Source organism: Vitis vinifera, chromosome 3 (assembly GCF_030704535.1).
Source record: "Vitis vinifera cultivar Pinot Noir 40024 chromosome 3, ASM3070453v1".
Lineage (NCBI taxonomy): Eukaryota > Viridiplantae > Streptophyta > Magnoliopsida > Vitales > Vitaceae > Vitis > Vitis vinifera.
Window position 1 is genome coordinate 12268286 of NC_081807.1, and position 18780 is coordinate 12287065.

General features: G+C 33.8%; 1 protein-coding gene across 1 annotated transcript; it reads left to right on the forward strand.

The window, feature by feature from the left end:
• The first annotated feature begins 1901 nt into the window (after positions 1-1901).
• LOC132253460 (secreted RxLR effector protein 161-like) lies at positions 1902-18564 on the forward strand. The gene is made up of 2 exons (XM_059735554.1): positions 1902-2334; positions 18524-18564. The coding sequence occupies exons 1-2, from the start codon at positions 1902-1904 to the stop codon at positions 18562-18564; spliced, it is 474 nt and encodes a 157-aa protein (XP_059591537.1).
• The last annotated feature ends 216 nt before the right edge of the window (positions 18565-18780 follow it).

Here is an 18780-nt window from a genome sequence, read left to right on the forward strand (position 1 = left end):
AATTAATTCATACAGATATCTGTGGACCATACCCTACGGCATCTTGGAATGGTCAACAGTACTTTATAACATTCATAAACGACTACTCAAGATATGGCTACCTATTTCTTATACATGAGAAATCACAATCATTGGACGTGTTCAAAACATTTAAAGCAGAAGTTGAGTTACAACTCAACAAAAGAATAAAGAGCGTCAGATCTGACCGTGGTGGTGAATACTATGGTAGATATGACGGATCAGGTGAACAACATCCAGGACCATTTGCTAAATACCTAGAGGAATGTGGGATCGTCCCTCAATACACCATGCCAGGATCACCTAGCATGAATGGTGTAGCAGAAAGACGAAACCGAACCCTTAAGGACATGGTAAGGAGTATGATTAGTCATTCTACTTTACCCGAAAAACTCTGGGGTGAAGCACTCAAAACGGCAGCTTATATCCTCAATCGGGTGCCAACTAAAGCGGCTGCTAAAACGCCTTATGAGCTTTGGACGGGTCGAAAGCCCAGTTTAAAGCATTTTCATATTTGGGGATGTCCAGCTGAAGCGAGACCTTATAAGCCTCATGAAAAGAAATTGGACTCTAAAACAGTTAGCAGCTACTTTATTGGCTATGCAGAGCGATCAAGGGGTTTTAAATTTTATGATCCTGCTATTAGGTCAATTTTTGAGACGGGAACTGCAACATTTTTTGAGGATGTTGAGTTTGGGGGGAGAAATCAGGCTAGGAATATTGTCTTTGAGGAGGAAGAGGGATCTGCTATTGCTTTTGATAATGTACAGGTTTCACTACCTATCATTGATCAAGAAGTAGATTTGGATCCTCAACCAACAGACAATATTGTTCAACCCTTAATTGCAAATGAGGACATTGCTCCTGAAGAACAAACTCAACAACCTCAAGAAAATATGCCATTAAGGAGATCCACTAGAGAGAGGAGAAATGCAATTTCGGACGATTATATCGTATATCTCCAGGAACGTGAGGTAGAAAGTGGAATGATGGAAGATGATCCAATCAACTTCCAGCAAGCCATGAAAAGTTCCAACTCTCAGAAATGGATTGAAGCCATGAATGAAGAGTACAAATCTATGCAAGACAATAAAGTTTGGGAACTTGTCCCATTACCAGTTGGTACGAAACCCATTGGTTGTAAATGGATATTTAAAACCAAGCGGGATTCAAATGGTAATGTAGAAAGATATAAACCACGTCTTGTAGCTAAAGGCTTTACTCAAAAAGAAGGAATTGACTTCAAAGAGACCTTCTCTCCAGTTTCTACGAAGGACTCTTTCAGGATAATCATGGCACTAGTTGCACATTATGATCTTGAGTTACATCAAATGGATGTTAAAACAGCGTTTCTCAATGGTGACATTGATGAAACAATTTATATGGTACAACCAGAAAATTTTGTGTCCGAAGACTCAAAGAATATGGTTTGTAAATTGACTAAATCCATTTATGGGCTCAAGCAAGCTTCTCGTCAATGGTACTTCAAGTTTCATCAAATTATTGTCTCATATGGTTTTGAGGCAAATCTTATGGATGAATGTGTGTATCACAAATTCAGTGGGAGTAAGTATATTTTCCTGGTTTTATATGTCGATGACATATTGCTAGCCACAAATGATATTAGCATATTGCACGACACCAAGAGATTTTTATCAAAACATTTTGAGATGAAAGATCTTGGTGATGCCTCCTTTGTCTTAGGAATCCAGATACACCGAGATCGTTCTAGGGGTATTTTAGGATTGTCACAAAGGACCTATATTGATAAAGTCCTCCAAAGGTATGGCATGCAAAATAGCAAACCAGGTGATACCCCTGTCGCTAAAGGAGACAAATTCAGTCTTAATCAATGCCCTAAAAATAGTTTAGAAAGTCAAGAAATGCAGAAGATTCCTTACGCTTCGGCTGTGGGGAGTCTAATGTATGCTCAGGTATGTACACGTCCGGATATTGCGTACATTGTTGGCATGTTAGGCAGATATCTAAGTAACCCTGGAATGGATCATTGGAGAGCAGCCAAGAGGGTTATGAGATATTTACAGAGAACAAAAGAGTACATGCTTACATATAGGAGATTGGATCAGTTAGAGTTGATTGGGTATTCCGACTCCGACTTTGCTGGATGCCAAGACAGCAGAAGATCCACATCAGGCTATATTTATCTGTTGGCTGGTGGAGCAATTTCATGGAGGTCTGCCAAACAGACACTCGTAACTTCATCCACCATGGAAGCAGAGTTTGTAGCATGTTATGAGGCATCCAATCAAGGAATATGGCTACGAAATTTTGTCACTGGGCTGCGTGTTCTGGATGGTATTGAAAGACCACTGAAGATATTTTGTGACAATAAATCAGCAGTTTTATATTCCAATAACAACAGGAGTTCTACAAAATCAAAATACATTGATATCAAGTTCCTTGTTGTAAAAGAAAAAGTACAGAGTGGACAGATATCCATAGAGCATATTGGAACAAACTCCATGATAGCGGATCCGCTTACAAAGGGATTACCACCCAAGGTCTTTCATGAGCACACTGCTCATATGGGTGTTGTCTCATTTGAGGATATCCAAATTTAGTGGGAGTTTGTATTATTCATTGTATATTGCTCTATGTTATGTTTAGACTTTATCTATACATTTGGATTGTGTTCTGCAGAAATAAAGTATTCATTTTATTGCACTCTGTTAAATTATGCTAAAGATTTGATCTCAATAAAGTTAAGTTGGACCAGTTGGAAATAGGCATGAATAGATCACATTGCATGTAATTTCCATGCTATGCACTCATGATTGATCTATGTCATTTAGCTGTGCAGATATATGTGACCATTGATTGGTCTAGTAACGATTGATGTAACAAAGGCCACCTTGATCCTATGTCAGTATAGTTAATGGACGAGATTGTTCGGATATACCCTAAGGACATGATAGCAAATTTTGAGCTCATAAGGTTAAGCACATTTATTTGATTACATATGCATGTGGCCCAGTGGGAGATTGTTAGATTAATTTTTGTAATTAATCTATAATTTGGGCCACACATGTAAATAATTAAAATGTGTGTGCTATCATTTAATTAAGCCTAAATATAGTGATCTAATTAATAATTGATTAATTGGCTTAAGGGTATAATTGTCATGAGATTATTGTGTAGATACCATTAGACAATTATTATTTCTATGAGGGGCAGAAATATAATTGTGATAAAATTAAAACTGCCCTAGCGGTTTATAAATAGGGTTATGGTCCCCATTCTACGACTACGCATTCCAATTTCTGAAAATCCTCTCAGAGAGAAATTGACACAGAATCTAGTGGCTAGAATTGGAAGACCATCTCAAAGGGTTTTCTTCCTATAAGGTTTCTCCTTCAATGGATTCAGGTATGCTTCCGCTATTATTTTTCTACTCATTGTTTTTAATCAGGAGATTCCAGTATATATGAAGTTAGGGTATTCACCTTGTTAAATATTCCAGTATATATAAATTAGGGTATTTATCTTGATTGAGTTATAACAAGGATCTTGGTTGGATTCTAACAAGATTTTCTGGCAACAAAGCTCACAACCTGTTTTCAGCATTCTCACAATCTAAAGAGTCGCCTCAACCCTTTTTACCCTCAATTCAAATATTTTATGCCTACAGTGTCTGGCTTTCTCAGGTGGAGGGATGTAAATTGATGTGTGATAAGGTAAGACACTAAGAACAGAGGAATATCCAAACAAAAACATAGCATAAACTGACAAAGCAAAATAAAGCAACCCAAACCATGCTTCGTGTTTTGGTCAACAGATTTAGCTGTAGGTGGGTGAACCTGAGGGCGTCTCATAATCAATGAAAACAAAGCAAGACTCCTACATGATGTATGGTAAAGCTAAAACAGAGCGGCATTGCTCTCAAAACAACCCAGAGAAGTGAAGGAGATAGCAGTAATGAAACCATAACTCAAACATGAACCATGAAACTAAACATATAATCAGATAATCCACAAGAACCGCTAAGAGAAAAATAATGAGACTATATACCGATAAAGTAAGTCTCGGGATCCATGGTTGCCATACCTCTCCTTTCTCCTCTCCCGAGCTCTTTGCCCTCTCTGAATGTATTTCCTCCTAAAAAACCCTCTTTGCTCTGTTTGTAGCCGAATACCTTCCTCTCATACGCTCCTCCCCTACAAAAGGAACCCCTCGAAAAAAAATCTCTGAAGCTCCCAACCTCCCCGCCCGTAGCCCGGAAATCCTCTCCTCCTTCATATCTCTCCAAAAACCCTGTTTTTGTCTTCCCCTACAAGCCAATACCTGCTTTCCTGTGCAGCCCTCAGCAATCTCCATCTCCAACCACCATCATGGGCGAGCTGCTGGTGCTCACCACACATCCGCGCATGGAGCCTCACGAGAGGCATCCCCTATTTCCAATGAAAACGCTCTCCAACTCTTCCTGGGTGGTCATGAAGTGCCATTTGTTTTAAAAAAAAATGGTAATAATAAACCATAGCAACAAACCATTAACACTTGGCTTGAAAATAGGGGGTCTACAATGCTATTAATATATAGTATCCAGCTTCACCACTACTGCATGCTCTCTCCTTCTTCGACATTTCTCCGTCCAATAACAATGTTATATGACAAAGAAATAAGATAAAATTAGAAATAAAATGATAAAAAAATTTAAATATATGAAGTTAAAAGTGCAAATGTGGTTTCATTTTTTGAGTTATTTGCCCCATTGAATTTCACTCTTTTGCTAGTCTCTTTGTAAATTTTTATTTTAAATAGATTGTTCATATAATTTATTAATTTAAGATATTTAATTTCTTAATAAATTAAATTTTAATTATTTGTATTTTTACAAATTTATCTTTATTGAAAGTTTCCATGTACATTTTTTTTAAAACATATGTTTTTAACTTCACATAAAAAAAATGTCATTATTTGTACACACAAAACATATATGCCTTAAAGATACATTTCAAAATTAATTTGAAAAAGTCTACTACAAAATGTATTTTTTACCATCTTCATCAATCACAAAAAATATCCATTAAATATTTATAGAGTGGGGAAAAATGTCAATAATCTCATATGCCTCTATAAGGAGAGAACCTATGTATAACTAGTACTTTCTTCCTTTTTGGTTGCCCCTCTCTAACTGTAGCAAATACCAAATCTACATGTGAAATGTGATGAACATCTATCTGTGATGGAGCCAGTAATAGAGGTGGTGGAGGTAGTAATCTAGGTCAATGTGGCTACACCTACCTCTCAAAATGGATGGGGTAAATCTAGCTAAGTAAATGTGTTAGTTTGCATAGATATAAGGACAAATATAGATCGCTCTAGTGGCGGTAGAGTAGATGATGTAGATACTTATGTTAGAAGTATGACTAATGTCTTAAACTCAAGGTCTTAGTGGAGTGGCTAAGAAAGCATTAAGGTGCAACGAAAATGGGTCAACATATGGGATAGCGGGTACTGAAGGTGGGTCTAAAGAGATAGTAGGTACTAATAATGGGTCTAAAGAGGTAAGGGGTTGTATTGATGTTGGGTCTAAAGAAGTGGGTGATAGTATTGATCATGGGTATAAATAAGGATGAAAATATCGGTAATTACGGATATATAGGTACTTATATTTTACAGATATATTGGATATATCGAAGATATCTCGACAAATATTTTGACACAAAATATCGATGAACTTAAAATTAATAAGAACTTATAGCATATAAAAAAAAAAACTCTTAAAAATAAAATTAAAAGTATAATAGATATTTTTAAGTTGTTTTGTTCACGAAATTGACATATGTATGATATAATTTATCATATATCATAATAATATTGTATGTTACGATAAAAAATAGAAATTTCATAAATGTACATTTATTATTAAATTATATCAAATATTATTCGATAATAATATTGTGATATTTGATTATAATATGTCTAATTTAAAAATATATTTAATATTAAAATTATAATCAATTTAATTCAATTATATTAAATGATATAAAATAAATGATATATGTATAATTTTTAATATTTAATTAATATATTAATGATATTAAAAATACTATAAAGAAAATTATCATGATAGTTTTTATATTTTTGGTAATCAATTAAATGAATTTTTTTCATTTAATTATAAAATAATAATTATTAATTTGTTCATTAAATATTATTTTAATATTATGTTTATATTATGAATTTTAGACTATATATATTTGGTGCTCTATATATATAACAAGGGGCAAGTTTGCCATAATGGTTGGCCAACAACGTGTTGAATCTTTTGGCTAGGGTTCGAGTCCCCTCAACGACAAAAAAATCAACACATTTTAGAACTTTGACCGCCCGACCCATGTTGACCTCCCCATAATATCACCCACTCCACGTTGACCCGTGTTGATCAGCCCAAAATATTGCGAAATATAAACGATAAATAGATAAAATGTCAATAAATGCCGAAAAATCGGTGAAATTCCCCATAAATTGTTGAAATATCAGGATACTGATATTTCCATCCCATATATCTCGTGGTCTATCGAAACAAGATATTTTGGCGATATATCACCAAAATATCACAATAGTTTAATCCCTAGGTATGAAGAGGTAGGGGGTTATAATGATGTTGATACTAACGAGGAGATGGGCTAGTGACTAATATATCTATCTCCTCCTCGAGATGTCCATCAACCTCGAATATGTGGCAATCGAGCAATTGTTGACTATGTTGGTGGCCTACCTCCTCCATGTTGTACATATGGGAGATGATAATCCTCTCGAAGAATTCTTATAACACTAATACCCATACAAACAATATCAATAATACCAATGTGACAAACATCACTATCAGAGTCTTCTAATGCATAACCTCCTTGAGATATGATCAATGTTATGGTTTTAATTTGTAACATAAAATGATATGTAATTCTTTGTTGGAATAAATACTATATGCAATATGCAAATAATATTAAAGTGTTACAAACCATGAAGTGGGCAGATAAGGTAGTAGCTTGGTATCGCATAGATTCAACATCATCCATAGTTGTAATAAAACAACATGTAATACGATGGTACCATGTCATGCACGGAGCATGGTAATTTAAATGAGACACTATAGGCTTCATAGCGACAATGTGATTCCCCTTAGCATCTCATAATGCCATATACTCATGAAGCAACCTCCAATCATGTTGGGGTTAACTGTGTTGTTCTATAGAGTAAAGATCACTACCGATGAAGTATGTCAATGAAATATCCTACATGAGTCCAAATTGTCGTAACACACGCTAAAGACAATGCCACTCAACAATATAAAAAAATATAAGTGGTGATATCATCCACCAAATATCCTAATCAGCTAAACAAATGTTAGGAAGCAATACTAGTATATCATATGTGTAAGGATGTCATAATACCTGATACATTCAACTTAGTATAAGTATAATAAAGTTTACATTATAGTATTAACATTGTTTTCAGAACAAAATTACTATTTAGCTTAAACTTGATCAGATTGTTCTTTACCAAACTCACCATCTCCACATTTGACCAACACGTGGTGAGAAGTGTCTATGTGAGATAAGATAACCCAACACCTACTCCTTAGTGCATCTACTCATCAATAGGTACTAGTATATGCGGAAGCGATCTATTAGAATAATTCACATGTAATTGCTCCCATGACCGTAATTGAAAATTAAACAAAATTATATTGAAATGCACATAATTATGACAAAATTACATAATTAATAAGACTTGTAGTTATACTTGCAACAACTGTAATGGTCGTGTAATAGTTTTTGTACTATCTAAGCTAGCTCGACATAATTCTTTATAAAGATGTGCTAGTGTTGCACTCTCCTAGCTATACTATGCAATCTCAAAAAAATCTATTAACATGGGCAAAATTATTAATTGGAGGTAGGTTTCCTTCTTATCTGCAAATAATGAACCATCCACTAACAATAGAACGTATGCTCTAACATGACATTGTAATGTGACCTTATCTAAAACCTTTGGTGGTAAGTGGGAGAAATGAGTAGCAATAAAACAAACTCTAAGGAATAACCCAATAACTCATCCCAAAGTGCATATCGATTGATATCTATAATACCAATGATAGGAGGACCATGTACACATAATCCAAATAAGATGACCATGTCTTATAATGATGTCATCTCAACAACCGACATATGGAATGTATGTGTCTCTAAACTCCACCTTTCCACTAGTGTAGCAATCAAAGGCTAATCAAGTTGAATATAACTCACTCAATGCAAAGCATAAAATCTAGATTGTATAATGTACGACCAACACAATCATCCAAAACCCAATCTCGAGGGGACCTCTATCAACAAGTCAAAACATCATCCTTATCTGGATCAACGCAAATAGTGGAAACATCATCCATATCTGGATCAACACTAATAGTGGATGATCGATGCCGATGTTGAAGACTAAGCATGGTTGTATCCTCAAGGTCAAGACAGACAGGTAACGACCAAGTGTCCATTTCTACATGTGGAAAAGTATAAAAATTAAAATTGTCAACAACATTTCTCTTAAAAATCAAGGATTCCATTTTTTTTTCAAGTAACCTAATATAAGCATTTATAAATGGATTGACACAAATAATAATTTCTAACAAACATAGATATTATGGTTAAAAATTTTAAAAATTCAGCAGCATATCCCCTAAAAATCGAAGATTTCAATTTGTTTTCAAGTAACCTGATATATGCAAATGGATAGATTGACAACAAATAAAAATTTCTAACAAAAATGAATTTTATGGTTAGCAAATTAAAAAATTCAGCAGTTTCTCACCTAAAAATTGGAGATTCTAATTCTTTTCAAGTAAGCTGAGAAAATATGAATGGATTGACAACAAATACCAATACAATGTTCAATAAGAAGTAAACTACATAAAATTTAAAATAATTAAGGTCAATACTAGTAGACAAGAAAATGATAGTACGATAAGATGTTCATGAAGTACATCAACTCCTCATATCAGTTAATTCTCTATTAGGATAAGAACGTCGATTATGACCCAATTACTTGCAAAGTCCACATGTTTGTGGATTTTTAGCTTTCCTTACATCCATCTCATTATGCAAGCAACTTGATTTTAGTTGACTAGAAGTAACACATCTCATTAACTCAGAAGATATGATTATTGGTCCATTGTATTGAGGCCACTCCAACTCATCAAATATGAAATAAAATAAAGGAATCTATGTCGAAAGTAAGCTTGTGTGGTGTAATAATTTTGTATAAATTGTCGAAAATCAACTGATCGACTTTGATAAGCAGCAAGAATGTGTGAACATGGGAATCCAAACAAAAGTGTTTTGTTACATGTGCAAGGGCTTGTTTTGGAAGGTTAATATGATATGTGTAAGGTTTCCTACTATTGCTTCCAATAGAGTGTCTAGTTTTAACATGAAAACATCCTTCCTCATGATCATACAAAACAACCTTATGTGAACTCGCCTTAATAATTTTAGCCTTTATGTTAGTGTCAATATATGGAGTCCATTCTTCACCCAAAGTAAGTTGACTTGCACCATGCTCTCACTTGATCGTGAAGTAACTGTTAATCTAATAGAAAGTTAGTTGAACCAAAGCTGTTATTGGTAAGTTACAAGTAGAGATTAAAATATTACGATATTTCATCGAAATATCGTATATCGAGGGGTACCGATACGATAATACCCTTCAAAATATCGAAGGTCGATCTTTCCTCATATTTTTGTTTTTATCGTCGATATTTCAGCGACATCAAGATTTTGCCGATTTTAATGCCACGCCATCGATTTTTTGACTTTCAAAATTTTCCAAAATCCCGACTCATATTTCGGCTCCTTTGAATGGCAACCTAGTCCTGCAGCCCAACTTGCTTAACTCATTCCTTGTTGTAGTGGCATTTGCTTTAAATATTGGTTTTGAATTTTGTTCTTGATCGATGTGGGATTGCATTTCAAGAAGCAATGAAAAATAACTAGGCGGTGGTGCATGTAGGATTGAACCCATGATCTCAAGTTCAAAATAAGGCTACTATGCCACCAAACTAACATTACTATTTGTAAACTATTTGATTCGCATTATATATATTTTAATTATTATGTATTTTGTATAATAATTAGATATAAAATAAATAAAATTATAAACATTTTAAATTTAAAAATACTTATACATATATCAACATTTATTTTATATCATTTAATATAATTGAATTAAATGGATTATAATTTTAATATTAAATATATTTTAAAATTAAATATATTATTGTTGAATAATATTTAATAATAATGTATATTTTATAAAATTCATATTATCATCAAATATGATAAATTATATCATATAAATATTTTATTTTTTTTTATAAAACAACTTTAAAATGTCTATTATTGCTCATTATATCATTTTTAGAGTTTTCCCCAATATTTTCATGAGTTTTGATCAATTTTGAGCCTACCAATATTTTATGTCAAAATATACACCATATATATCTTCGATATATCCATAAAATCGAAGTACCGATATATCTGTGATTATCGATATTTTCATCCTTGGTTACGAGCACTCTTAAGGGTATGGTTAAAAACTTCAAACATGTTAATTGTCATAATCTCATATCTCCGTCCACTATCATGTGAGAATGCCCATTTTTCAAGAAGAATCTACTCTAGCCAATTTCTAGCCTCTACATTTATTTGCCCAATTGTGGTCATGTGAGTAATAATTTTTTTAACTATACTTTCTATTGAAACCTTACACATGAGATCCTTTAAAGTCTTATATTTAAATCTTGTGTTGAAGTTATTATCTAAATAACACATTCTGAATCTATGATAAGCATTTGACTCAGTCCATCTTGAATGAGTCTTATTTACAACTATAATGTCAGGATGACAATCAAAGATAAGACATAACCCTTTCCTTTATGTCACTATAACTCTAATATATTCCAAAAACCAACTCCAACTATCTATATCCTTTCATTTTGTAATGGCGAATGCAAGTGGAAACAATCGGTTGTTACTATCACATCCTATAGCAATGATCAAGGTCTCTTTATATTTTCTATACAAATGTGTCTCACCAATACTAAGAAATGGTTGGCAATGAGTAAACTCTTTAATAGATAAAGAGAACTCCCATAAAACATGCTAAAAAATTTCTTCATTTGGTTTGCTTCCAAGAACTATTTTTTAATACACAATACATCCAGGATTTGATTGTTCCAAAGTAAGGAAGAAGCGGGGTAACTCTGCATAAGACTTGTACCAATCACCAGGTAACCAAGCATTGCTTTCCTTTTTGCCTTTATTGCTTTTTGATAAGAAATTTGGTAACCAAATTGTTCCGCAACAACTTGAATTGCAGCAACTATAATTGTCATTTGTGTCTTCACCAATGTTTCAATATATTCAAATACAAAGCTAGAATCCAATCATGAATGTTCCTAGCTAATACATGGATTGACACATGTATGAGTATCTTTGTACTTTATGATTCTAAACATACTAGTAACTTTCCCCACCATTGCCCTTGGTCGTCATTGGTAATCTAGTGTTTTTTCACATTAGATAACTAACACGTTTGTATTTGATCTATAAACATTAAACTCTTGATGTGACTTTATGGGGTACATCTTCACAAAATGTTGGAAATAAACTTTTGATGGAAATATTTCACCAATTGATAACTCTCCATCAACATTTCCTGAAGTTGGATTTTTCCATGGAGTCCAATCACTTACAACATAATTAATCATCTCATTCATATTTAAAAAATCTGGTATAGGTGGCATATGGTATGAAATAGTTTCAAATGTTGCTCTTGGGTTGTCATTCGAGATGTTAACTTGAGTGTCATGTAGGGAGGCAAATAGTGATGTGTTTTCGACCTCAAACTCAAACTTAGGATCATTTGACCTATCACCAACTTCAAAGTTCACGTATCTTGTACTTTCACATTCCACATTTTATTGGACTATCACCAAATCAATAATATCTCTGTGACCACAATTTTCATCATCATCTAGTAAATGAATCTCATTTGTATTGATCACATCATCTCTATTGTTATACTTGTCATCTTTTTCATCTTCCTCATTTCTCTCATTTTTCTCATCAACATTTTCAATGTTATAACCAGTAGGAGCAGGAAAATTACTAGTGCTTGTGATATTTGTCATTCTTTGATCTACATCAATATCACTTGTTGACAATCATGTGCAATGACCTATTCCATTACGCAAATTAGAGTGATTAGGAGCATGCTCTATGAATAATTCAATTAAAGACATTTTATACTTTGATGGTGCTGCTAGCATATGTGCTATGATCCGAGCATTTTTTACTACTAATGATTGAAATTTGTTCATTCCAGTAGGGAGTTGACATTTTAAGACTAATTGATAGTGTCTATCAACACTAATGGTATCATATATCATGTTCAACAACTCCAAAAAGGTCGCATCAATGGGCAGATCTATAGGCTCAGTCTCTACATTATTTCCACTATATCTCAAATCTATTTATATCCTCAAAATTGTTCCATTCCAGTAACATAACACTTCCTCTATGGAATTAATCATAATTGTCTTCACATACACAATAACAACATATTATTAATAAATAAAAAGGAAATTAAGGGGAAAAAATGAATTATAGCAATAGTACTCTAACATGAAAAATCAATATCAACACAAGAATGACATAATTGATCATCAATTTGAAGTCATAAAATGAAATATTTTTTTCTTCAATTTCTTTCCTTTTCATCAAGAAGTTTGTTCTTAATACCATCATGTTGATTGATTTAGTAGCATCTATGAATTGCATTCAAGAAGGCTTAATACCAACAAAATTCTATGAAAAGACTAAGCAAGTCCTTTTTAGAGCTAGTGGTACATGAAGTCTTGGTTGCAGCAAGCATTGCTTGAAGTTGTTGCTTCTTAAGAAGAAAATAGGACATGTCACTAGACATTGAAGCTTGTGATGGATGCTTAAGAAAATACTATTGGACGGTTTGCATAGAAGCATCATTTTTTAAAGCGTCCCACCACTTAGTCTCAGGTTTTGAATATCATCTTTTTCAGAGTTTCTGATCCCATCTCCCAGAGCCTCTACTACCATTTTTTTTAGAGTTTTCCATTGCTATTGCCTATTACTGTTTTTGCCCTTTTTATATTTATTTTTTGGTTTAAATTGTTGCAATTTTTTATGCTTTACTATGACTATCATCACACCTAAGCACGATCACCTGCAGTTGTCTGCATCCTACTTTTGTTGCAACCATTCATCAGAGTTGTAGACCCCTCATTTTGCCCATGACAGATATAGGTTACTATCCAAGTAAATTATTGTAATTCATCGACTTGTAGTCTCCAATTCTTCCTCAGGAGCTTCTTGGAGAAGAAATTACGGAACTTTTATGTGATCATATAAACCTTTGAATTTGTAGTGTAAGGTTTCTTTTCTTTTTTTTTTATTGTTCGAACTTATCATTAACCATAAATTGATCGAAACAAAAATATTCAATCCTCGTTTTAAAATACAAAGTAAAATAAATTGTTTCTTTAAATAATAAACATGTCGACATATTTATTCATTTACTTATTCCTTTTTGTAATGATTCATGACCCACAATAATAATAATAATAATAAATAAATAAATAAATAAATAAAACATATAATAAATATAAAAAAAAGATTTAAAAAAAATCATTATTGTCATTAAATGCATATTTTGAAATATAAAATATTATAATTTATTTTTAATATTTCATGAAATATAAATTGATATAAAAATTTGAAAATACTAATATGATATTTAATATCTCATGAGGACTTAAATTCATTGTGTTTATTGAGCCCATGATTTAAAACATTTTAATCTTATACTTAATAACAAATATATTATACATACTTTCATTTCGCCCCGGCCCTTTCATATTCTTTCTTTATAATATCTATTTAACCTTCAGTATACCCCACACCCATCAATTTTAACTACAACAACCGTTCATCAAATTTTCTCATAGGCCATCAACCTAAGACCCATTCCATGCACTATTCCTTTGTGATACCAGCTCATACAAACCATACACCTAGTTGACCCTAGCTTTTTGTAGCCTACACTAGCCATCCATTCTCACTGTTACAGTTCAGTTATGGGCTGTTCAAAATCCAACTCCTTCACCCATCAATCCGTCCTATCTTCCATGTTGTAACCCATTCATCTGGTTGCCTAAGAGCACATCTTAACCCATGCATAAACCATCAACCAGTTGCAGCCTCACCAACCGTACACCTAGCCTTCTCAACCCATATACCTAGTTCTCTTAAGCTATATTAATCCATATTGTTCCTTTGCTACAACTTTTTTGTTGGTTGCCCAAGACACCTCAACTCAGCCTCATTAGTCATCCCATCCCTCTATAACAGCCCATTCTTTGGGCTACCTAAAACCCGACTCCATCATCTTCACCTACTGTCACTCCTTTTCAGAACAACCCATAAACTCTAACACCCCCGACTGCACTGCATAGAACCACCCACCAGTCGTCCTTCATTTTCATTTCCTTGCCAAAATTCCATCACAAAATCATCTTGCTTGCAAACGACCAAAGCACAACCATCCTTTCATTTTTTCTATCACCCATACTCATCTTTCCCTCTCCCAAAATCAAGCACCATGCAGCACCATATACCCCCAGAACAGCTTCATCTTCTTCCTACCTCCAAACCCCTGCACCACCTTAACATAGGCTCCATGACGGCTTCACCTTCTTTCTTCCTTCAAGCCGAACACCACACTGCACCACACAACCCCACTGCAACTTTGTATTCTTCTTTCCTTCAAGCGGAACACCACAACAATTTCAATGCATTGCAAGATGACCCGAAGGTGGCTGCCATGAAGAAAAATGTCGATTTTTTCTATGAAAAAGATGTTCAGATGACACCACCAGTGATTACTCCACATTCTTTGTCAAGCTTGAAGTCCAGATAACTTGTTGCTGTTGATATGTTTTCTTGTTGTGTTTGGACCCGGGAGATGTATTTTTTATGAAGGCCATGTATGGCCATGCTTGTTTTGTATTTATTTTGTTTATTTCATTTTTTGTTGTTTCAATTTCATCTTATTATATGTCTTTAAGTTATATGAATATCGGACATTATAAACTTGGTAGACATAAAAGGAGTGGGAAAATCAGTTTTCGACTAAGGCCTGTTTGGCCGAGAAAAGGAGGGACCGGTTTTGGAAGTTTAAGAAGTTCACATTTAGGTGAGAGAGAGTTAGATCACATGAAAGGAAGAGGTCTAGAGTCTTCGAAGAGAGGATATAAATCAAGGGCTCGTCTTCTGTTAGGGGGTTAGCATTTTTAAGGCCATTCGAGATCCCTGTGGAATTGAGAGAAAGTGAGAGAGAACAAAGAGAAAAGAGAAAGAGAGATGCAATTGGGCGGGCTAGGAGTTTTCTTTTTCTGTTCTCAGTTGAGAGAAAAGCTGGGGAAGAGAAGTGAAGATCAAGAGTTCCAGTGGAAGTGGTACTGCCATTGAGCTTCCGTTCATCCTATTTCACGAGTTGCAATTTTTTTTTTTTCTCTTAGGTTATAAGTTATAACTTCTGTAATTTTCCTAATGTTTTTATTTTTATTTTTTTTTACAGAAATCAAGATATGATCTTCTGTTTTTATTGTCTTCGTTTATTTTGATCGGATCACTTAAGAGCATATAATTATGTTTCGTTGGCCTGTTGCAGATTTGTATTGGTCTTGGTTGTGTTGAGAATTTTATAATGAATTTCTTATGATTTTTGTATTTTCTACCTCCCATAAGGGTCTCCAACGGGCCAGGCCGGGCCGCCCGGCCCGGAGAAGTAAGGCCCATGGCCCAGCCCGTGGCGGGCCACTGAGCCCGTTGACTGGTCAACGGGCTGGGCCCTTGGTATATCTAAGGCCCGTGGCCCGACGGGCCGGATGGGCCGGCTGCCCGACGGACCGGATGGGCGGGTTGCCCGGCAGGCCGGATGGGCGGGCTTGGGTAAAAATTAAAATAGTTTTCAATTTTGAAGGGAAGGGGATTCTAAGGGAGCTAGCCCTCTTTTGTGTAACTATTTTGCATTAGTTATATATATATTAGAAATGTTGAATGATTTTTGAAAAAAAAATAAAAGTGAGCTGGCTGTTCAACGGTCACATGACCGTTGAACATGCCTGCCACTCATAATTCAATATTATGACCGTTGAACGGTCTTGAAATTTATAAAAAAAAAAAATTAAAGCCTAATATTTAAATCCCTATAAATATTAAATACCCTCAATTTTTTTCTATTCTATCAACTCTTAAGCTCTCTCCTATTCCACAATATTTCCGATTATTGCATTTTGTCTCAAATTATTCAATATTATTGATGGTGAAAAACAAGCATTGGTGGTTCAAAGAGTTCAAATTTGAAGGAATTTCTACTTCGGTTCTCCAATTTAGTAACATACTTCACCTTTTCTTTTATTTATTTGTTACATTTTAATTTTACATTTATTATTTTTAGCATAATATTTTATCAATAATTATAATTATGGCAAGTGGTTCTTGTTCTTCATCTAATGCATGTGATAGCAAAAAATTTACTTCAAATATATGAAATTTTTTTGATATAATAGAAATAAATTTAGAAAATAATAAAAAAGAAATAAAAGCAAAATGTAAAATTTGTAGCAAACTTCTTAGTGGTGGCTCAAATGCGGGTACAAGTCATTTAAAAAGGCATCATGAAAATTGTAAAACTAAAAATAATGTAGATATTAGAAATTATATGCAATTAGGTAAAGATGAAAGTGAAAATTTAAAAACATTTTCTTATGATGAATCTTATTGTCGTGAAGAAATGATTGGTTATATAATAAGAGTAGAACAACCTTTCAATTTCACTAGTTCGTCATCACCGCCAAGAGATAATGATTAAAATATTTTACTAAATGTATTTCATATTTTTATTTTTATTTTTATGGTTGAAAAGTACAAATGATTGACAAATAAGTAGGTGTCAACCTAGTTGGGATGTATTTATTTTGTAGTAATGTAAACTTTTCCCACATTTTCAAATGTAATGTATACATTCAATGAATAAAATAGTTAACAATGAATATTTTTATTAATGTAACATTTTCTATTTCTTGAATATTTATATATATATATATTTTAAAGTGGCGGGCCCGCCGGGCCTAATTTGGGGCCCATGGCCCGGCCCATCCAGAAATGGGCTCAGGCCGGGCTCGGGCCTACCGAGCTTGGGCCGGGCAGGGCTTTAGCCCGCTAGGCCGCGGGCTTTTTGGAGACCCTTACATCATTTATGAGAAATCTTAAGTTATTATTTCTGGATATTTCTATATATATAGGTTTGGATGCGATTATTGGAGAAATTTTAATTATATCTTGTTTGTTTAATTCGTGATTTGTTATCTTAGAAATTTAGTATCATCCTCTATTTTTATTGTCCTCAAGCATATAATTGCATTTCGTTTATCCATTGCAGATTTGTATTGGTTTTGGTTGTGTTGAGAACTTTAGAATGAATTTTTTTTTATGATTTATATATTTTTCCATCTTTAATCATTATGAGAAATCTTAAGTTATTATTTCTAAAGATTTCTACATATATATATATATATATATATATATATAGGTTTGGATCAAGCACCCCTCTAAGTCCCTAAAGTCGGGTCTATACTAATAAAATGAAGCAATCATGGCAACCAATGAGAAAATCAATGAATACTCAAATCGATCACGCACGTATGAGAAACAAAACAAGCATAAAAAGTGACCATGATGCGAGAAAATACGAACCTGGGTGGCGAACCAATATGCGCTATCAAGAGGGGGGTTAGTGAACCAATATAGGATGAATATACGCGTATCACAAAGCAGAACAAATCAATCACGCATGACAATCGGATCAATCAATCAATCAATCAATCATAAATCACATCTATGGGGCCCCCACCAAAACCCATTTATTTTTGCATGAATTAATTCCATAAATTCCATCACTCGGAATTACAGAAATATAATTCTTGCTTATTTTTAAAACATTTTAAAAAGATCATGAAAGATTTGAAAATTGCTTACTGAATAAAAAGTGGAAGTAAAGCTTTATTAAAAATGTGATTTTTGAGACCTAAAGATTCTAAGAATGATGAAAAATGTGGAGTTGGGATTATTTAAAAGCTAAGATTTGAAAATTTATTGGAAGAAAAGAATTTGGAAAATTATCTTTAAAAATAAAATAAATAAATAACAAAAAAAAAAAAAGACTTGGGAAATGGTACATGGACAAAGGTGGCCATGCATAAGGTGCAGCATGCAAAGGGGAAATATGCAAGAGTGGGCCCAGTCGAGAGAACCCTGTCCCAGAAAGAGGAACAAAGAAGTGTTCGGAGCTATCATCAGAGTGACTATCTCGTGATGATTCCACATTGCAGGTTTGCATAGACAGAGCTGCTTCTCTGACAGATCTCTTTAGGTTCTGGACATAAGAAATGTCAGAGTCTTGTGGTGGATCATTCAAGTGATTGTTTGACAGAGGTTGATCCAGAGACTTCCTGTCAGACAAATTCTCTACTTGATTGGATTGAGGAGCCACAACTTGACATTTGTTCATACTTCCACTTTTTCCAGAATAATTTGGCGTCAAACTAAACAACTGTGGAAGTTTTAACGCAGGAGGACTAGCTGAAAC